This window comes from Engystomops pustulosus, chromosome 11 (assembly GCF_040894005.1).
Source record: "Engystomops pustulosus chromosome 11, aEngPut4.maternal, whole genome shotgun sequence".
NCBI lineage: Eukaryota > Metazoa > Chordata > Amphibia > Anura > Leptodactylidae > Engystomops > Engystomops pustulosus.
Genome location: NC_092421.1, coordinates 65,227,746 through 65,250,075, shown reverse-complemented (window position 1 = coordinate 65,250,075; position 22,330 = coordinate 65,227,746). Strand labels below are relative to the sequence as shown.

The window sequence follows — 22,330 nt, the reverse complement described above, 5'->3', positions numbered from 1 at the left end:
GTCCCTTCTCCCTTAGCTCTTGGTTGCACTCGTTTGACCCCTCTGGTGACCCTAGGGCCGTGTCCCATGAATTTCTCTTACCTTCAGACTCCCCTTTTTGCAGTATTGCATCACCACACAGATATTAGGGGGCTCAGGGCAGACACCAAAGAATGTGATCAGGTTCTCGTGCTTCAGCTCACGGATCTGGAATAGGATGAGTTAATGGTAGGATTGTTTAATAATTTAACACAGAGTCAGGAAGTAAGAATACTCCTTCTGGAGAGTTTGCCAATTAAGGCTGCCATGTAGGCGTGTGGAGACTTATAGACACTTATGCTGCACTAGGGGATTCTGGGAAATATGCAAATATTGTTTTCCTTTTCCCACCCAATGCCTTTTTAGCTACCTTGAAAGAGAGTCCCCTTAAAACGGTTTGCCCATGAAAGAAAATTCTCAAATTTTAAATCCCCTAGTGATGTTTACACAATAAAGATAATTTTTAACCCCTAACTTTTACAATCTTACTCAGTTTTATTGCTGTTTTGGCTCCTATTACTCAGTGATGGTCAGTGTGAGATTCCAGAGTGTGAACGGGGACTCTCTAAGCAGACACTTCATGATCCCTCTGTGCTATGAGATGCTGTGTACTGACAATGTGCTTAGATTATGAGGGCAGAGGGTTTATTTACACTTTTACGATGCAACACAAATCGGGGGGGGGGGGGGGAGAGGGTTGCGTAGCCATCCGGACATCCTGACTGACTAGGCACGGGATCTAGAATTCAAATTGTGTCGCAAGACAATGCACTTACATACACCGGAAAAAAGGTGAACTCCGTCGGACCTGAGCGGGGAGCGACACATGCAGGATATCAAGCGCATGATCTTAGTGAATCACGCCTCAACGCACCTCAGGGATCGCGACAGGACCGGGTAAGTAAATGTGCCCCAATGTGTTATTATATAACAATCTTGTCTTCATGGGAATAGCCCTTTAACACGAAGCACGACTTACAATAGATATACTGGTCTGGCTTAATCCCACATCATGTTTTAGGCTTCTTGTAAGTCATGCTTGGTGTTAAAGGGGCCGTCTTTTAAGGTAGCGAAACGAGGGATTGCTTTCTATTTGCCACCCGGGAAAACATATTTGCATTATTATAACACAGACATTCTTCAATTTAACAAAAATGAAACATTGTAACAAAAACTGTGGAAAACTATAAACTTATAGACGATGCTGCAGGGTGAGTGATAATGCTGGATGCAACTGTTACGAATGCTCAGCTCACACAAGAAAAGTCCTACCATGCGGAATTCCTTCAGGACGGACGGCCTCCTGATCCGAGATATCGATGATTGGTCACAGAGATACTTAAGTGCCACGTTATTACCCTGAAAGAAGATGTCAGTATTTATCCTCTTATCACTGTGTACTGTCCTCCATTCACATCCAGAGCAGCCTTCAAAAAGTTAAAAAAAATAAATCACCCCCCACCTGTAAATGCAGCTCTCGATGTGAATAGAGTTTACAGGGCAAAATCAGTCCTCAAGTCCAATATGAATCAAAACAAAATACCTGATATACACCGAGAGTGGAGTAGAAAATCTCTTTGCCATGCTTGTCTTTAAATCCGTAGCTCTGATTGCTGGAAATGACTGCACTCGATCCAAAACTCCCCAGTCTTTTAGATGGAGTACTGGAGGGTGTCCCCAGAATGTTCTGTGAGGGATACAAGAGAGGAGGATCCCCGCACAGCATCATATAATATATCCCACCAGGACACAGGAGAAATCATGTCATGTGTATACAGCAGAATAGTGAGTGCAGCTCTGGAGTATAATACAGGATCTATTGCAGTGTAGTGTTATGTGTATTCTGTGTTTGCTATTATATACAGTATTTAAAAAAAAATGGGTGTGGGGTGGTTTGTTATTAGAGGGTGTGGGGTGGGTTTATGTATATTTATAGTTATTTATGTTTATTTGCGGGTGTGGCTTGTCTTTGTTTATTGGTTTGGGATGTGATAATTGGTGGGGTGGGGGTTGTGGTATTTGGTGTTTATTCATTTCGGTGTATTTTAAGTTATTGTTTTTGCTAGGTGTGAATGTGGCTGGACCAGCACGTAAGTTACTGTATATATTTTGTATATATTGTATATTATGTTTGGTTTGCGTTATGTATTTTCATGTTTTGTACTTTTATATAAAATAAAAGATTTACAGGATGTAACTCAGGATCAGTACAGGATAAGTAATGTCATGTATGTACACAGTGACTGCACCAGCAGCAGAATAGTGAGTGCATCTCATTGTGTGCTGAGCTGTTGGAGGGTGTGGTTGTTGCTGCAGAGCTCCTGAACCACCTGGAGCAAACCCAATCCACCCAGGCCTGCTCTCTCCTCCCCAGGGAGGGAGTGGGTTCTCTGGGATGAGTGAAGCTGGAAAGTCCCAGGCTCCTGTCTCCCACACCAGGCCGGCGGGGGGCAGGAGAAGCCAGTTACCGGCCAAAGCAGAAGGGGTAAGAAGATCTGCCCGGAGCCAAGGACGCAGCGATGTGACCTCGGCTGCCACCCCCAAGACCCAGGGAAGCCGCAAGGTCTCCGGAACACAGAATATTAAGGCAAGTAGCATCAGCCTGAGTGCTCCTCCTGGAAAACTGGGTGTCTGTGCGGGAAAGCTGGGTGGTTCAGCTGGAAAGCTGGGTGCTCACGGAGGTGTGCAAAAAGCATGGGGTGATCTTAAGACCCGGGAGTCTGCTTCCATCTATGGCTCCCAGATTACTGAGCACCTCCGTGAGTACGAGGAAGCTGGAGAAGCGCTGAGGAGGCTCCAGGAGGAGATAAGGGAGACCTTGGCCCTAACGGGGGTGGCCACTAAGAAGAAGAAGTCTGATCTTCTAACCACCATAGACAGACTAAAAGCCGAGGTCACCGCTCTGCAGGAAAAACGACATCTAATTAGTGAGCACAGCGGTCCGTTTCGTGAAAAACTAGAAAACGACGCCAAATTTGATGACATGCGCCAGGAGCAGCTGAGAAAGCTGAAGGGGCTTGAGATCCAGGCGGATGATGGCGATGATGAGGAGGATGAGGAAGACCTGCCGTGTCCGTCTGGTGGCCTGCACCAACACCAGCAGGCCTCGCACAACAGGCTGCCTGCGGAGCAAGCGCCATTACCATCAGGCTGCGGCTCTGCCAACCTGGAGAAGGAAAGCGATGACAGCGGCCAGGAGGGGGGGGGGGGGCGCTAATGGGTCAGATCCGACAGCTTGAGTCACCAGTTCACCTCCAGAACTTTTCCTTCGGCGATGATATCCCAGATGAGGACCAAAAGAGGAAGAAGAGACCCAAGAAGACCAAGGCATCTCAGGAGGTGAATCTGGTGTTTCGTCCCCCCCCTGTTCCCTCCGGGCGGGCAGCAGTGTCAGCCTATCGTGTAGGCCCCGTTACCCAGCCCAGCCCGAATCCTGCAGTGGACTCGGTGCCAGGGTGCGGGGAGATTGCAAAGCCACATTCCATCATGGCGCAGAGCACCAGCCTTGTTTGTAGTAGCAAGGATGGTGCAGGGAAGGCAATGGCCCGAAAGGCCGCACAGTGAGGGCGATCCAGCAGGTCCTGGTACTGTGCGCTGCCCCCTAGTGGGAGGGGGGGTGGCCCAGTGCCAGGGGCAGTGGCGGTGGCTCCTGTGGCCCCTAGCGCTGTGGCTGTTGCTTGCTCCGGTGAGCAGCGGCAGTGTGATGGGGCTGCTGGGGCTTGTGGTGCGGCACCTCCCAAGCGTCCTGTGCAGCCTGTGGGAAAGGGCACAGGAAAAATATTATTTTGTATCGGTGCATCTGACCCTGGAGATGGCAATAAGAGACTGTCCGGAGTTAATAAAGACAGGAGGCCTCTTTCATCCAGCAAGCAGCGATGCTCAAACCTTAGAAAAACTGGGGGACAACAAGGGGTTAATGCCAAAGAGGCAGAGGGCACAAGTAAGATAGGGGTTGGAGCTGCCTCTTCTCAGGCTGAATCAGCTATGGAGGTGGCTCTACCGCCAGTGTCCAGTGACGTCGAGGCAACCCCAGGTCCTCCTGGCCCAGCTGGTGTGAGTGATGCAAGGAAGCGAGGCAGTAATGCACATAGTGTGGTGAATGTGGGGGTGGTGAATGGTACTGAGGGGGGTGATCCTGGTATGAGTGCTGGACCATCTGCACCCCCAGTGGTGGCCGCTCCTATAAGGAGCTATGCGAGTGTCATCGCTGGGGCAAGTGGGGTTAACTCCTTGTCTCCTGGCTCTGGGAATAGCGTTTTGCAAAGGCGTCTTCTGGAGGCTCTCAGGAGAGGGGAAAAGTCAATCACTGTAGAGGGGAGAGAGGTTGATCTGTCCTTCTGGACAGACAGACATGGCCTGGCAGCCTTCCAAGAGAAAAGGGGGGGAGAGACTGTATGGTCTTTACCCACAACCGGGCCCGGAGCTGCCCATAGGAATGTGGTTCGTCTTCGCTGGAGGGGCAGTGACGCATGCCCACCCAGGTCAAGGGTGGTGGAGCTCCTCCTGAGGATGAACTTCAGGGCTAGTGACATCTTTGCCCTGATACATCCTTATGGTACTCCGGAGTTCGATGTCAGCTTTGTTCGGCCGGAGGGCTTAGAGCTCTTCTGGTCGAATTATGAGCAGGCAAAGAACGAGCCTGGCTGGAGAGACTTTGCTGTGCAAGCAGTGTCTTGCCAAAACGCAGTCAAGAAAGTGACCGTTTTGACCCGTAACGAGTCACTTTCTTGCATGGACATCATGACTTGGCTCAGTCGTTATGGTGAAGTTGTTCAGGTACCTCAGAAAAACCGCAATGAATTTGGCATTTGGTCTGGGGCCTGGACCTTCATGATGAAGTTGAAGTGTTCAGGCGGCACAGTCGCCCACATTCCTTCTTCAGCCTTTCTTGGGCGGGACAGAATCCTGATTTTCTACCAGGGGCAGCCTAAGGTCTGTCACAGGTGCGGTGACCCCACACACTTTAGCGCCAGCTGCCAAGTGCAGAAGTGCGATTTGTGTGGTGGGTTAGGTCATCTCGCTTCATCCTGTAAGGACATTAGGTGTAACCGAATGCGGTTGTGACCCCAGTGGAGGAGAGCCATGAGGTTGCTTCTGCTGGGGAAGGTACCAGCAGAGGTGGAGGAGCTGAGGGGCCTGTGAAGAAAAGTAAGAATAAGTCACCTTCTCAGTTGAGGCGGCTTGAAGCCAGACAAAAAGGGAGAGAACTGGGGAAGCCTCAGGTTGCTGGGGTGACCCTTGGTCCCTCCTCAGAGGCTGGTCATGCTACTGAGGCCCTGAGGGATGATGAGTCGGATGAGGAGGATGGAGCGTGAGAAAGGTGCCATGTCCTCCACGTCCTCCCATTATGAGAGTATGGATGAGGATAACAGGATTTGGCTAGAAAATAAGCGCAAGCAGAAAAAGAAAAAACGCTGCCTATCTAAGGTACCTAAGGAAGGGAAAACTTCCTCCCCTCTGGTTGAGCTTTCCAACCGGTTCCTCACCCTCGATGAGATCGCCTCCTCGGGAAGAGAGGCTGAGGGTGGGGTTCTGGAGGTGGCGGCGGAGCAGCCTGCAGGGGGCGCCGAGTCTCTATCCTCTGGGGATGCTGGGTCCTCAGAGTGGGAGACTGACTCAGAGTCAGGAGACAAGGACGAAGGAGAGGGTGGTCCGGGTGGGTCCTTGGGGGCCAGTAATAATATGGACACCTCAATTTCGTTAAAAAGAAGTTGCCCTAAATCTGATGGTAAAAAAGAAAGGGGATCATCTTCAGAGGAGAGTCGGGGGAAGGGAAATAGTAAGAAAAAAGCCGTCTAACTCAATCACTCATGATGGCGGCACCCACTCCGTTGATGCTGGCGTCCATTAATGTCGCCAGCATTAAGTCTGATGCGGCTATAATTGCGGCCTTTGATTTTCTCGGCCGCGTTGAAGCCGGCATTTTATTTTTGCAGGAGACCAGACTGCCAGATTTGGCGGCCGTGTTTAAAGCTAAGAGGGAATGGAGACACGGGCCTTCCTATTGGTCTCTTGCGGCCGAGCCGTATAGCGGAGTGGCGGTCGTTTTTACCGCACCGGTAGAATGCCGACGAGTTATTGAGTTAGAAATGGGGAGGTGCCTGATCCTGGATGTCCTCATGAAGGGACAAGAACTTCGCCTAATTAACATCTATCGTCCCCAGTCCAAGAGGGACAGGAAGTGTCTCTTTATGAGGATCAAGCCCTTCCTTTTAACAAGTCGGCAGGTGGTCTTTGGAGGGGACTTCAATGCTGTCACGAGGTCCCAGGATAGGGGAGGTTCCAGAGACAAGCTGACTTATGATAGCGTCGCTCTTAATAGCATAGCTAGTGAGGCTCGCCTGGTGAATGTCCACATCCGGCACACCCCAGGCCACGCGGGGTTCACCTATTATAGGGGTAGCTGCAGGTCTAGAATAGACAGGTTTTATTTAAAGGAGGAAGCCATTTCTTCAGCAGTTTCTGTTGTTGAGGTGGAGTTCTCTGACCACTGTTTAATTTTGTTTTCTCTGAATGTTACAGAGACCCCCCGGATGGGAAGAGGCTATTGTAAGCTCAATTCGTCTCTCCTGGAAGAAGCGGAGATCAGACAATCCTTTGAGGACTTTCTTCAGAGCCAGGTACCTTTGCTGGGCCTTTGCAGCAGTAAGTCAGAGTGGTGGGAGATGCTCAAGAAAAGGGTGTTGAGATTCTTCCGCCAGCTCTCGAGCCTCAGGAGCCTGGCCAGGTACCGTCTGTATCAGGGCCTGAGGAGGAAACTCGAGCATCTCGTCTCGACTGGAGGTAGTCGTGAGGACATCTCCAGAGTGAAATCCTTGCTGAAGAGGTGTCAGTACGATAGACACGCATCTTCGGTTTTTGAGAGGGATTACGGGAAATACCGCTCGCCCGACCCTTACAGAAACTGTAAGATGTCAGTGAATGGTAAAGTTGTCACGGGACTGGTTGACAGTACGGGATCCATGAAAAGGTCCAGATCAGGGATTCTGGAGGTCGTCAGATCCTTCTACTCACACCTCTTGGGCAGGAAGGATCTAGATCGCGATGTGATGTTGGCTTTCCTGGCCGAAACTGTCCCTGAGCCAGGAGTAGACCCCTCTCTTGATGTTTTGACAGAGATGATTAGGGAAGAGGAAGTCAGCCGGGCGATTGAAGGGCTCGCCCCCAAGAAATTCGCCGGGTCCGGATGGCTTAACATCTGAATTTTATAAGACCTTTAACCTTGGTTCCCATCTTGACTGAGGTATATAATGAGTGTCTTTCCTCGGGCGCTCTGCCGAAGTCAATGAGGAGGTCTGCCCTGATTATCCTGTCAAAGGGTAAGGACCGATCTCGTGTTGAGAACTGGCATCCCATAGAGCTTCTCAATACGGACAGAAAGGTTTTGGCAAAGGTGCTGTTTAATCGGCTGGTGCAGTTTGCGCCCCGGCTCCTTTCGGGGACCCAGCACTGCTCCGTTCCAGGCCGCAGTACATTTAGTGCTGTGCTTTGTGTTCGGGAGGCAGTGGAGCAGGGCAGGGCTGGTAACTGGAAGGGGTACTTGCTGTCCTTGGATCAGGCAAAAGCGTTTGATCGGGTTAGCCACGAGTACCTCTGGTCTGTCCAGGTATGGCCTGCCGGGTCGGTTTGTCAATTGGCTGAAAGTTTTGTACGCAGGGGCAGAGAGTTTCCCGCTTGTGAACGGTTGGATTGGCCGCTCTTTTGTGGTCGGGTCTGGTGTTCGCCAGGGTTGTCCTCAGAGCCCACTTTTATACGTGTTCGCGATTGACCCATTCCTTAGGAGGGTTGATCGTGGGCCGTTGGTGGGAGTCGGGATGGACCGGAAGCCACTTTAAGGGTGGTAGCGTATGCTGATGATGTCACTGTTTTTGTGTCCTCGAGGCGCAGTGGATGATGTCAGAGGTCGACCGCTACTCAGAGGCTTCTGGGTCCAAGATCAGGAGGGCAAGTGAAGGATCTCCGTACACCTCATGGGCATCTTCCAGCTTACGCTACCCCGGTTCTGAAGGTGATTCGCCGGTGGGGTCTGGGAATGTGGGAGATCAGGACCATGTAGAGGAAAATCCTTGAGAAGAGGGTTCTGTTGACCCATTTCCAGAAGCCTCTGGCCCTCAGGGTTTGCCCAAGTCGTGATCTGGGGGTGGGTTTATGTCTTTTGAATTCTATCTGGATCCCCTTGAAGTTTTGGGACGTGACTTGGCGCTGCTTCCATGGAAAGCTGTGTGTGAGGGACAATCTGAAGTGTAGGAGCTCTGAGGAAAGGGGTTGTTCCCCGGGAGGAGTGCGGTGGCCTGCTGGAGAGCATGGATCACTTCCTGCTTCAGTGCCCCTTTAACACAGAGGTGTACAACCGGGTGGGCGCTCCCTCCATTGGCCCGGGTTGGCCGGTCTCTCCTATGCGGAGTGGGCCTATGGAGCATTCAGAGACCTGGGTGGCCGGGACCGCTTCACGTTATTTCTAGTTAGCCTAGTGGTCAGGTACCATATGTGGAACGCACGGTGTTTAGTATCGACGCAGCGTAAAATCCTCCCGGTGGATGAGGTGGTTAGGAACATTCTGGGTGACCTGGTGAAGGTGCGCTCTCTGGAGTATGAGAGGCTGGGCACGGGAAGGGCCTCTCTCCTTTGGAGGGGGTTCTCCTTTAGTGTCCCTTAGTCTGTCATCTCCGCTCCTGGTGTTGGGCTGATGCTGCACTGTAGATTTTTGTTTTGTATCTGGGCATGTAGTGATGTTGGGCTTGCAGGCGCCGAACCTGGGCTTTATGTGGTTTGGATTGATGTTGTTTAGACTTTATTTGTATTCTGTTTTCTTTGTTATGTTGTAAATACTGTATATATTGTATATATTGTATATAGTGGGGTTTGGGACATAGCGTTAGGTTGGGAGGGGGGTGATGGTGGTGGGACTTATGAACTGACCTTGGACACTGGTCTGAGCTACTTAACGCAAACTTTGGACATTAGACCAGTGTCTGGGGGGAAGGGGAGGGTGCGGGCGAGGGATCTAGTTTAGTGTAGTGTTATGTGTATTATGTATTATGTGTTTGTTATTATATATTTATAAAAAAAAAAAAAAAAAAAAAATGGGTGTGGGGTGGTTTGTTATTAGAGGGTGTGGGGTGGGTTTATGTATATTTATAGTCATTTATGTTTATTTGTGGGTGTGGCTTGTCTTATTGTTTGTTGGTTTGGTTGAGGGTGTGACAATCGGTTGGGTGGGGGTTGTAGTATTTGGTGTTTATACATTTTGGTGTATTTTAACCGGTTCAAGACCGCCCGCCGTGTATTCACGGCGGCGGTCGCGTCGCGCTGCATGGAGAGGGCTCACGGGCTGAGCCCTCTCCATAGCCGGTAAGTCTTTGCTGCATATTGCAGCAAAGGCTTACCGGTAACATCCGCGATCGGTGCTAGCACCGATCGCGGGTGTTTTTACAGCGTGGGCTTCCGGCAAAGCTGCCGGCAGCCTCAATCAGATAGCGGCGCATGGGCGCCGCCATCTTACCTGGGATCGCCGCTCCCCGTGACGTCATCGGGGGGCGGCGATCCGTCTCCATGGTAGCCTCGGGTCTTCCGAAGACCCGAGGCTATTTCGTTTTAACTCCTTCATTACAATGTGCTGATAGCACATTGTAATGAAAGAGGAAGAAAATCCCCATATACTGCCATACTGTAGTATGGCAGTATATGATAGGATCGATCAGACAACCTAGGGTTAAAGTACCCTAGGGAGTCTGAAAAATAGTATAAATAAAAATAAAAAAAAGTTAAAAAAAAAAAAAATTATAATAAAAAAACCTAAAATTTCAAATCACCCCCCTTTCCCTAGAACTGACATAAATATAAATAAACAGTAAAAATCATAAACACATCAGGTATCGACACGTCCGAAAATGCCCGATCTATCAAAATATGATAACGGTTTTTCAATGCGTTTAACCCCGTAACGGAAAATAGCGCCCAAAGTCGAAAATGGCCCTTTTTTGCCATTTTGAAAAATCTAAAAAAATCTATAAAAAGTGATCAAAAGGTCGTACAGTCCTAAAAATGATATCATTGAAAATATTATCAAATTTCGCAAAAAATAACACCACCCACAGCTCCGTACACCAAAGTATAAAAAAGTTATTAGCGCCAGAAGTTGGAAAAATCAAAAAAATTATTTTTGTACAGGAGGTTTTAATTTTTGTAAATGTATGAAAACATTATAAAACCTATACAAATTTGGTATCCCCTTAATCGTACCGACCCAAAGAATAAAGTAGACATGTCATTTGGGGTGCTCAGTGAAAGACGTAAAATCCAAGCCCACAAGAAAATGGCGCAAATGCGTTTTTTCACCATTTTCATTGCATTTGGAATTTTTTTCCCGCTTCCGAGTACATGGCATGGAATATTTAATACCATCATTATGAAGTGCAATTTGTTACGCAGAAAACAAGCCGTCACACAGCTCTTTACGTGTAAAAATAAAAAAGTTATAGATTTTTGAAGGTGGGGAGTGAAAAATGGACATGAAAAAACAGGAAAGGGCCCGGTCCTTAACAGGTTAAATTATTGTTTTTGCTAGGAGTGAATGGGGCTGGACCAGCAGGTAAGATATTGTATATATTGTATATTATGTTTGGTTTGTATTGTTATGTTTTTTATTTTTATATAAAATAAAAGATCTACAGGATGTAACTCAGGATCCGTACAGGATAAGTAATGTCATGTATGTACACAGTGACTGCACCAGCAGCAGAATAGTGAGTGCAGCTCTGGAGTATAATGCAGGGTATAACTCAGGATCAGTACAGGATAAGTAATGTCATGTATGTACACAGTGACTGCACCAGCAGAATAGTGAGTGCAGCTCTGGAGTATAATACAGGATGTAACTCAGGATCAGTACAGGATAAGTAATGTCATGTATGTGTTCTCTCACCTTATGATTCTTAAGAATGGAGATGTCTTCGTACTTAATTTGCCACCAGGAATCGTTGTCATACTGTCTCCTAAGTTTCCCCTTCTGAATGAGGAGGAATAGGACAATCAAGAGCCCGACTATAGCGGTGACGATGAGGGTGATGATCAGCGCAATAACTGGACTGCCTACAACATGTAAGAGTAGCAAGGGTTAATGATTGGTTACATTTAATTACATGAATTAAGATTCTTTTTCATTTTTGTAAGGAAATGTTATAATTATGTGATGAGAATGGGGGTCCCATGACTGCACCCACTGTTTCCTTGCTATATAATAGAAAAGGGGGGCTGTATATATAAGAAAAGGGGGACTGTATATAATAGAAAAGGGGGACTGTATATAATAGAAAAGGGGGGCTGTATATAATAGAAAACGGGGGGTGTATATAGTAGAAAACAGGGGCTGTTTATTTTAGAAAAGGGGGGCTGTAAATATTAGAACAGGGGGGCTGTATTTATAAGAAAAGGGGGACTGTATATAATAGAAAGGTGGGTGTATATAATAGAAAAGGGGGACTGTATATATTAGAAAAGGGGGACTGTATATAATAGAAAGGTGGGGTGTATATAATAGAATAGTGGGACTGTATATAATAGAAAAGGGGGACTGTATATATTAGAAAAGGGGGGCAGAGTCGGGGGTGGGAGAGGAGTAGAGTGCACTAGGTTGGCAGCAGAGGCAGGGGGTGCGAGAGGAGAGGAGGGCACTGGGGTGGGAGCAGAGGTGGGGGCACTAGGGTGCGAGAGGAGAACAGGGCACTGGGATGGGAGCAGAGGTGGGGGCACTAGGGTGGGAGAGGAGGAGAGGGCACTGGGATGGGAGCAGAGGTGGGGGCACTAGGGTGGGAGAGGAGGAGAGGGCACTGGGGTGGGAGAGGAGGATGGGGCACTGGAGTGAGAGTTGAGGCTAGGGCACTGGGGTGGCAGTGGAGATTGGATTTATAGGGGTTGGAGAAGAGCAGGGGGCAATGGGGAGAGAGCAGAAGCTGGTGCACTGTGGTGGGAGCGAGTGGAGGAGGGGGCACTGGGGCAAGAGCGAAGGAGGTTGCACTGGGGCAGGAGCGAAGGAGGGGGCACTTACCAGTCAAGGCTTCTCTACACAGCTCGTTGCTGAAGCCACACTCCGGCCTGTCTTTGGGAAGGGTCGGTCCCGGCCAGCTGATGTGGGAGAAGGCTTCTGTAGGGCTGCAGCAGTCATAAGACAAGAGGGTCAGCTCATTGTTAAACTAAATGTATCCGTGAGTAGGGCAATCTATGCCTTGTCTTGCTACAATGTGACTATGTGAAAAATGTTTGTAATAAAAACAGGAGTGCACCCCAAACATCACGTCTATATGTACTCACTGCCAGGCCCATCCATATGGAGCCGCTCACCCTATGGGGCTACATCAATCATCAAAGAAACCTTTATATAGTAAAATTACTGACTTCAATGAGGAATTACCAGATGCAGCCAGAAGGGGGCAGCATAATCGTACTCTGTGCAGAACAATACAGTGTACACTGGGGTATGGGGCAGCTTTATGGGGGCTATAATGAAAGCCATCACTGAAGACTGTAGGCACTATTTGTTTTCCTGGGATTTTTGGCATTGAGGTTTTTTGGGACTTTTTATTGCTAACAAGTCTCACAGGGCTGTTTGCACCTCTTTATTAATCTGGAGGAAACATAGAACTACTGCTGCAACACCGTGCAAAGCCCCATTCATGATTTATGAAATGTCTCATAGTTACTCCGGTCCCTGCTGGTCCATGTGCTGGGACTTTTTGGGGATTTTTTGACAAAAAAAATCCCAGACAGAAAGTACACCATAAGAACATTGGTCAAAGCCACTTTAATGAATGTAATGATCTGCACTTCAGTTTTACCTCCAGCAGCAAAAAGGCAAGAAAGGACCCTGGGTGTAGAGCACAATAGATGTGGGTGCTGTACAGTACTATATATCTGGGTGCTGTACAGTACTATAGATCTGGGGGCTGTACAGTACTATAGATCTGGGGGCTGTACAGTACTATATATCTGGGTGTTGTACAGTACTATAGATCTGGGTGCTGTACAGTACTATGTATCTGGGTGCTGTACAGTACTATAGATCTGGGTGCTGTACAGTACTATAGATCTGGGTGCTGTACAGTGCTATATATCTGGGTGCTGTACAGTACTATATATCTGGGTGCTGTACAGTACTATGTATCTGGGTGCTGTACAGTACTATATATCTGGGTGCTGTACAGTGCTATGTATCTGGGTGCTGTACAGTACTATAGATCTTGGTGATGTACAGTACTATGTATCTGGGTGCTGTAGAATGCTATGTATCTGGGTGCTGTACAGTACTATATATCTGGGTGCTGTACAGTGCTATATATCTGGGTGCTGTACAGTACTATAGATCTGGGTGCTGTACAGTACTATATATCTGGGTGCTGTACAGTGCTATATATCTGGGTGCTGTACAGTACTATATATCTGGGTGCTGTACAGTGCTATATATCTGGGTGCTGTACAGTACTATATATCTGGGTGCTGTACAGTACTATGTATCTGGGTGCTGTACAGTACTATATATCTGGGTGCTGTACAGTGCTATGTATCTGGGTGCTGTACAGTACTATAGATCTGGGTGATGTACAGTACTATGTATCTGGGTGCTGTAGAATGCTATGTATCTGGGTGCTGTACAGTACTATATATCTGGGTGCTGTACAGTGCTATATATCTGGGTGCTGTACAGTACTATATATCTGGGTGCTGTACAGTACTATGTATCTGGGTGCTGTACAGTACTATATATCTGGGTGCTGTACAGTGCTATGTATCTGGGTGCTGTACAGTACTATAGATCTGGGTGATGTACAGTACTATGTATCTGGGTGCTGTAGAATGCTATGTATCTGGGTGCTGTACAGTACTATATATCTGGGTGCTGTACAGTGCTATATATCTGGGTGCTGTACAGTACTATATATCTGGGTGCTGTACAGTACTATGTATCTGGGTGATGTACAGTACTATATATCTGGGTGCTGTACAGTGCTATGTATCTGGGTGCTGTACAGTACTATAGATCTGGGTGATGTACAGTACTATGTATCTGGGTGCTGTACAGTACTATAGATCTGGGTGATGTACAGTACTATGTATCTGGGTGCTGTACAGTACTATGTATCTGGGTGCTGTACAGTGCTATGTATCTGGGTGCTGTAGAGAACTCTTATTATATATGGTATTTTAAAAGTGGTTGTTGGGGTAATGTAAATGGCGGATGAGACTCAGGATCACTTATTTTCTTGTGGCCATATACTCATGTACCTACCTGATCTCCTTCCTGTAGCTGTTATATTGCAGAACAGGAACAAATCGAGACAAGTTACCGACCCGCTGCAAGTCATAGACAGTGTAGTCGATGAATCGCTCCCCGTTCATATCAATGCTCAAATCACCAGTCACCCCTACACAGGAGGAGAACACAGATGCATCACCTATGAAAGCGGCCAGGTACTGACACTTAGGCTGTGTTCACACGTTCGGTTTTTCAGATGCATTTTACAAAGCCAAAAACAGGTGCCGATCATAATGGGAGAGAACATATCATCGAGAGAAGCTGCTCCTCCTCTTTTATTCACTATGGTCCCATTTTAGACATCGGAAACTGCATATGAAAAATTGAACGTGTGAACGCACCCTTAACACCCTTCTCTTACCATTCAGGTGGGTCTTGTTGTATCCTCTGAGACCTTCCACCAAGGCTCGTCCATCCATGATGTCACGCCCCTGCTGAAGCATTTCCCTCAAGCCCAAGGCATAGAGGTAGACAGCGTCATGGAGATAAGCGGCGTATGGGCTAACCTACAATACAAATGTGAACAGTTACCAGTACTACCCTATAGATGCAGATTGGACCCACCCCCTGACCAAAGCCGACCCAAACCATAGGAAGCACCTGGTTCTCGGACGTGATCTCGCTGTAGAAGGGGGGGCCCCGGAGCTTGTTGTACACCTGCTGCATGATGGATGTATAGCTGTACGAGGAGTTCAGCGCGATTAGGAGCACAGATTCATATGCCCGCACAATATTCTCATTCCTTTCACTGATCAAGGTGTCCATCCAAAAAGTATCCTAAAAATGAATTACCTGTGATTATTGATCCTAACACAAAACAACATTTTAGGAATTTTTATCAAACAAATCCAGTTTTCCTTCTAATACAAAGCTCCAAATCCTCTGCACAGCCAGGATGAAATGCTGAATAACTGCTGTCACCAGTAGGGGGAGCTCACCCAAGACTGTATACATGTTCCCAGTCTATAAAATGTAACCTGGAGGAACAAGTATGGTGCAAACCCTAAGGTCATTCAGGTCCAGCCTGGTAATAAATAGTGCTGCATGGGCTCTTTAAGAGTGGTTTTAGCTACATGATATAGATGACCTACTTATAGGTGGGGTCTGACACCCCGGACACCTGCCAATCGGTTGGTTCCACAATACACGGAACTGAGCTGGAAGAATAGCATCATTCTCCATGTAGTGGCCAAGCGGTGTTACTGCTGCTCTGCCAAATCCAGTCTGGAATTATCTGATAGGGGTCCCTAGTAATGGACCACCACTGATCTGATATTTATATATACTATGGATAGGACATCAATTTCAATTATTTGGAAAGCCGCCTTGAAGGGATTGCTCTTTCAAAGATGATAAAGGATAAGTGTCAGAACAATGAACGTCTGACCCCGGATACCCCCAGAAGAAGGCACCGGTGGCTCCTTTAGTCCCTGTAGTCTTATTAGTCCAGAGTTTTCAGGGAGAAGTTCGCCCCCCATTCTCCCAATTGCTCAAAAGCAACTCCACATAATACACATTCCCATCACTCACCAGGAATCCGCTGAATTCAAACTGTTGCATCATGATGAAGACGTAGCTCCCGTCTATCAGCCCCTGTCTCTCAGCCTCCAGCAGGATCAGTCTGCAGTCCTTAGAGTTTGCCACAAGTATAATGACTGGTAATGAGAAGAGGATAGAAGATATTGGGGCAGTCCTCCAAATCTGTCCTACTGATGTAGTGTCCTGTGGTACATGCCATAGTCCTCGCACAGCGGTCTCACCCTTAGGTCTCCTACTTCTGCCCATTCCCTACCCTGTCTCGCAGATGGATAGAACCTGCAGCTGCACCTCCACCTACTGGGTCACATGCAGCAGCCTCAAAAAGAGAAAAAGCTGCTGCTGCAAACCATCCCTCACAGCATTAGCATTCTCTTTTACAGAAGCTGCAGCTGCATCTCCCCTCCTGTATGATAGAAGGTAGCCTTACAAATAGAAGCTGCAGCTGCTTCTCCCCTACTGCATTATAGAAGGTAGACTCACAGATAGAAGCTGAAGCTGCATCTCCCCTCCTGTATGATAGAAGGTAGCCTCACAGATAGCAGCTGCATCTCCCCTCCTGTATGATAGAAGATAGCCTTACAAATAGAAGCTGCAGCTGCATCTTCCCTACTGTATAATAGGAGGTGTCCTCACAGATAGAAACTGCAGCTGCATCTCCCCTACTGTATGATAGAAGCTGCAGCGGCATCTCCCCTACTGTATGATAGAAGCTGCAGCTGCATCTCCCCTACTGTATGATAGAAGCTGCAGCTGCATCCCCCCTACTGTATGATAGAAGCTGCATCTCCCCTACTGTATGATAGAAGCTGCATCTCCCCTACTGTATGATAGAAGGTGTCCTCACGGATAGAATGTGCAACTGAATCTCTCCTACTGTATGACAGGAGGTAGCCTCCCTCGTCTCACATCATCCATCCTAACAGACAAATCTATTCTCCAATCCTCCCATCTCTCTCACATACCATGCAGTCTCATATACACAGACAAAAGGAAGCAGCAGCCTCACTCCCTCCTCCTACAATTCATCTATCTATCGCATTTACCATTCTCAGTCCTAATGCAGATTTTGGAGAGTGAAAATGATTGGGAAGTTACAGAGAAGCGCCAGATAAGAGGAGAGGAGAGCAACATTCGGTTTAAAATTCCAGGCAACAAAGAGTTAAAATTGCCATTGATTTTCGTCTCATCTTTTCTATTAAGATAAGTTGTTATAGGAGTCCAGAATACAAATAACATCAACAACATAGAGGATGTGTACGGACCACCCATAGCTATAGGGGGACATCCATGGTGCACCAGCGTGACATCCAGAAAGTATCTAGGTGCAGCTCTGGGTGTGAGTAGAGTATTAGCCCTTGGATCTACCTGTCTCTGTCTTTTCCATGGATAATAATAATTCTTTAATTATATAGCGCACAAAGCATGTCCCTCTCCCCATGGGGCTCACAATCTAAACAACCTACCAGTATGTTATGGAGTGTGGGAGGAAACCGGAGGACCCGGAGGAAACCCACGCAAACATGGAGAGAACATACAAACTCTTTGCAGATGTTGACTTGGGTGGGATTCAAACCCACTCAGCCACCTTGTTTCTGTCTTACCTCTGGCGCGTGAAGCCACTGAGCTGAGGGACTTCCCCATATTCTTGAGGTCTCTCAGGTCGGACTTGATCTTTGCAGTGATGGTGAAGTTTATGACCAAGTGGCTTTCCAGTAACGACCACAATTCATCGATTTTCTCCCAGGTTGATTCTTCAGACCACCCTCCGAACAAGGCCACGTACTTCCAGGAGAAATACGTCAAGGTTTTCTCCAGAGCTTCGTACAGTCGCAGCAGGGGGGACACCATTTTCACGTAGGTGTCGTAGACATGGAAGTCATCGAGCTTCGCGGTCTGACTTACAAAACCGAACATTGGAATATTCCATGAGGAGACCAGCAAGCCGGTGACCTGCGTACACAAAACGAGGAGCCTCAGATATGAAGAACCATATGACACATGGGGCCACATTTATCACTTTTGTGCGCCTAAGTGTAGTGGTTGCGCCTAAATTCTGGCGCACTGTTTTGCCAGAATTATCACAAGCTACAACCATCTGTGATAAGTATATTTTCTGCCTCTTATTAATCACTTTACTTTAAATCAGTTTAGGCGCAATTTTGGCGCAGTTTAGGCACAATGTTAGATTCAGGCACTTACATGTCATCCTGCTACAAGCTCCTCTCTGCTTCTCCCACAGCCCAGAATGAAGATAACACTCACAGCAGCACCCAGGTGTGTGACACCCTGCACCCAGTGACCTCCTCAGCAGGGGCTTCTCCTAGAGGGGATCCCCAGTGCTGGTCTCCTGCTGCACCCCTGTAATTCTGCACAATATCCCCCTCAGATACACTGGTGATACTGTGCAGAATTACATGGGGGACACTTGTATGTAGTATCTGCAACATTCTGCAAAGTTCTGCAAACATTCTGCAAACTTGTGCAAACTTCTCTTCTCTCTTGCTGTGAGCTCAGCGTTTTGCAGAATGTTTTGTAAATAGAAGGTGATGAACTGTAAATAGAGTCTGCAGCTCCTGTCTGCAGAGTATCTAATGTATCTATTATATATTCCAGTGTCTGGCTGAGCTCTGCTGCTAGAAATGAGCTGTTCTGCAAAGGGGCTTAGTGCTTTCTTCTCAGTTTACGCCACCTTCGGGCTGGAGTGTTTTTGCGCCCGTTTTTGCGCCTAAATGAAAACGTTGCAGGTGATGAATATCATTAGGCGCAGCAAAACATCTGGATTGGTAAGATAGATGAGGGAAAGCTGCTTATTTTTGCTGCGCGGCTAGTTTGGCATTTAATCGCAAAAGTGGTGCAAAAACGGTGCGCCTGAATGAAAAGGAGCAAAAACAACAGAAAAAAATGAGTGATACATGTGGCCCATGGTCCTTACAAGCCGGGGTATAACTATAAGGGGTGCAGCTGGACCCCAGGCAGGTTCATGGCGCGGTGATGAATGGTGCCTCATGGAGCCCAGCAGAATGTTATGGGGGTGAGTTATCAGCTGTTCATGTGTATGAGACACAAGTAATGTCACTGTATACACCTGCTGTATCATAGTCTGCTATACCTGAATATTGCACATTGTATATAGTGCCCTGTCTGCAAAAAGAATGTTATAGAGCAGGAGCAGCTGGGCAGATTGTACATAGTGTCCTATCTGCAGACAGCATGTTATAGAGCAGGAGGAGCTGAGCAGATTGTATATAGATTCCTATCTGCAGGCAGCATGTTATAGAGCAGGGCAGATTGGACATAGTGTCCTATCTGCAGAAATAATGTTATAGAGCAGGAGCATCTGAGAATATTGTACATGGTGTACTGTCTTCAGGCAGCTTGTTGTAGAGCAGAAGTAGCAGAGCAGATTGTACATAGTGTCCTATCTGCAGGCAGCATGTTATAGAGCAGGAGGAGGTGAGTACATTGTACATAGTGTACTGTCTGCAGGCAACATGTTATAGAGCAGAGGGAGCTGACAGATTGTACATAGTGCCCTGTCTGCAGGTAGCTTGTTATAGAGCAGGAGCAGCAGGGCAGATTGTACATAGTGTCCTATCTGCAGGCAGCATGTTATAGAGCAGGAAGACTGAGAAGATTGTACATAGTGTCCTATCTGCAAGCAGCATGTTATAGAGCAGGAGGAGCTGAGTAGATTGTACATAGTGTTAAGGATCACACGGGTGCACGCTATGGGTATGATTGGAACCGTTGCCGTCGCTGGTATCAGCGGTGTGCCTCTCCACCGCTATTAACTAAAAGAAGGAGCAATAATAAGGTATACCTGCGCTGGCTGGAAAGAGTGAGTGTATGTGTGTTATAAAAAGAAGAATTGTGCAAGGGGGAAAGGACTGGACTTCTTAACACTGCGATTATCTCTAAAAAAGACCAGTTGTCATGTTTTGGTGGAACACTAACCTGTAGCACCACTTGTAGCGGGTTTCCGCGGGTCCAGCAAAATGAATCCAACAGTGTGATTTCTTTGGTCCAGGTTCACACTATAGTCCCCGTTGTAGTCCAAGCAATAGTTGAGCAATAGCGAAGCCCCGGCCGGTAGCTCCGCTAAGTCAGACTAGTAAAAACAGATGTACCGGTGTCGTCACCCACAAGGTACGGATGGTCCAGAAGGACAAACAGGAATATCCACCGACGCGTTGTCGAAAGCAACGGCTTTCTTCCTCAGGGTAAGATTCCTGGGTCTGGTGATGATGATGGTGTTTGTATAGAATCCGTACTCTATGGTACTAATCCGTTCTTGAGAGATGTTTCAATGTGAGTTGTTATAATCGTTCCAACATTTAGTCATCTCTGTCTTTGCTCGTTTCACAACTTGAGTTCCTTGCTTCTTGTTTTTATATATATATTTCCTATTACTGCATATGTTTTTGGACCCTGGAATTCTATCTAGTGGGATCGCTCTTAATTTAGTGTTATTCTTTATTGTTCTAAAAAATATTAATGATAAAACCTATGGTGGAAAAAACTTTATTACTTCAGTTAAAATATATATATATTAAGATAAATATGTTCGTTGCTCCATCTTCGGACAGGATGGAGCAAATCTGAACATTGTAAAGTATCACAGATTATATACACATCGTACAGTATGTAAGCTGATCTTTTAAATTTTTTTTTTTTTTTAATTATTATTTTTTTTTTAATTTAATATTTAAATTTTTTACGATTTTAAGGATAAAGGAACATCTGAGAAATATAACTAAACGACTTGAGGGCCACCCCCTATCACGACACTACAAGGAGAAACATAATGGTCAAATCAAAGGTAGTGTCATATTTGGAATAGAACAGGTGAGACGAGACTGGAGGGGTGGCAACTTTATAAGTAGAAAGTCGTTGGATTTTTTAACTCGACACGCTAGTACCCAACGTCTTAAATAGCGAAATTGAGCTATTTGCCTTTTGATTTTCAAATTTTTACCTTGGTTTTTATGAATACCGCTATTATTATTAAAATCTTAAAAAATTTAAATATTAAATAAAAAATAAATAAATAAGACCAGCTTACATACTGTACGATGTGTATATAATCTGTGATATTTTACAATGTTCAGATTTGCTCCATCCTGTCCGAAGATGGAGCAACGAACATATATATCTTAATATATATATTTTTTAACTGAAGTAATAAAGTTTTTTCCACAATAAAGTTTTTTCCACAATAGGTTTTATCATTAATATTTTTTAGAACAATAAAGAATAACACTAAATTAAGAGCGATCCCACTAGATAGAATTCCAGGGTCCAAAAACATATGCAGTAATAGGAAATATATATATAAAAACAAGAGGCAAGGAACTCAAGTTGTGAAACGAGCAAAGACAGAGATGACTAAATGTTGGAACGATTATAACAACTCACATTGAAACATCTCTCAAGAACGGATTAGTACCATAGAGTCGGATTCTGTATAAACACCATCATCATCACCAGACCCAGGAATCTTACCCTGAGGAAGAAAGCCGTTGCTTTCGACAACGCGTCGGTGGATATTCCTGTTTGTCCTTCTGGACCATCCGTACCTTGTGGGTGACGTCACCGGTACATCTGTTTTTACTAGTCTGACTTAGCGGAGCTACCGGCCGGGGCTTCGCTATTGCTCAACTATTGCTTGGACTACAACGGGGACTATAGTGTGAACCTGGACCAAAGAAATCACACTGTTGGATTCATTTTGCTGGACCCGCGGAAACCCGCTACAAGTGGTGCTACAGGTTAGTGTTCCACCAAAACATGACAACTGGTCTTTTTTAGAGATAATCGCAGTGTTAAGAAGTCCAGTCCTTTCCCCCTTGCACAATTCTTCTTTTTATAACACACATACACTCACTCTTTCCAGCCAGCGCAGGTATACCTTATTATTGTACATAGTGTCCTATCTGCAGGCAGTATGTTATAGAGCAGGAGCAGCTGAGCAGATTGTACATAGTGTCCTATCAGTAGGCAGAATGTTATAGAGCAAGAGGAGGTGAGCAGATTGTACATAGTGTCCTATCTGCAGGCAGAGTGTTATAGAGCAGGAGGAGCTGAGCAGATTGTACATAGTGTCCTGTATGCAGGCAGAGTGTTATAGAGCAGGAGGAGCTGAGCAGATTGTACATAGTGTCCTATCTGCACCTATCGCATTCTTGGACCATTATAAAGCATGCATTTTCAGTCCATTTTTCTATGTTTACCACACGTTTGGCTGCTTTGAACCTTCATTTCTAGACGTGTAGGCAGCTGTGAAGCAGATTAAAACCAGTCAAACGTATAGTAAGCTTACAAAAACGCATCAGTTTAAAAAGGGTCCAAAAATGGTCCAAGAACACGACGTATGGCAGCACCAATAAAGACGTTCACCTGAGGGCGTATTTACACGATGCGTTGCGTCACGTTTTTTGATGCGTTCTTGACGCATTCCACTGGCTT

The 22,330-nt window shown here is 46.5% G+C and overlaps 1 protein-coding gene across 4 annotated transcripts in view; it reads right to left on the bottom strand.

Moving 5' to 3' along the window:
• The window catches only part of LOC140105996 (guanylate cyclase 2G-like), a 57,728-nt gene that overhangs the window by 27,268 nt on the left and 8,130 nt on the right, over positions 1–22,330 (bottom strand). For all 4 annotated transcript variants that reach the window (XR_011850694.1, XM_072130141.1, XM_072130139.1 and 1 more), the window contains exons 3-12: positions 17,467–17,815; positions 15,857–15,981; positions 14,927–15,103; positions 14,688–14,832; positions 14,300–14,435; positions 12,065–12,168; positions 10,943–11,109; positions 1,562–1,705; positions 1,291–1,377; positions 82–186 (exon numbers count right to left, since the gene is read on the bottom strand). Coding sequence is in view for 3 of the 4 variants with exons in the window: in XM_072130141.1 (XP_071986242.1) it covers positions 82–186; positions 1,291–1,377; positions 1,562–1,705; positions 10,943–11,109; positions 12,065–12,168; positions 14,300–14,435; positions 14,688–14,832; positions 14,927–15,103; positions 15,857–15,981; positions 17,467–17,815 (1,539 nt within the window). In the remaining variant the exon portion in view is untranslated. The remainder of the gene's footprint in view (positions 1–81; positions 187–1,290; positions 1,378–1,561; positions 1,706–10,942; positions 11,110–12,064; positions 12,169–14,299; positions 14,436–14,687; positions 14,833–14,926; positions 15,104–15,856; positions 15,982–17,466; positions 17,816–22,330) is intronic.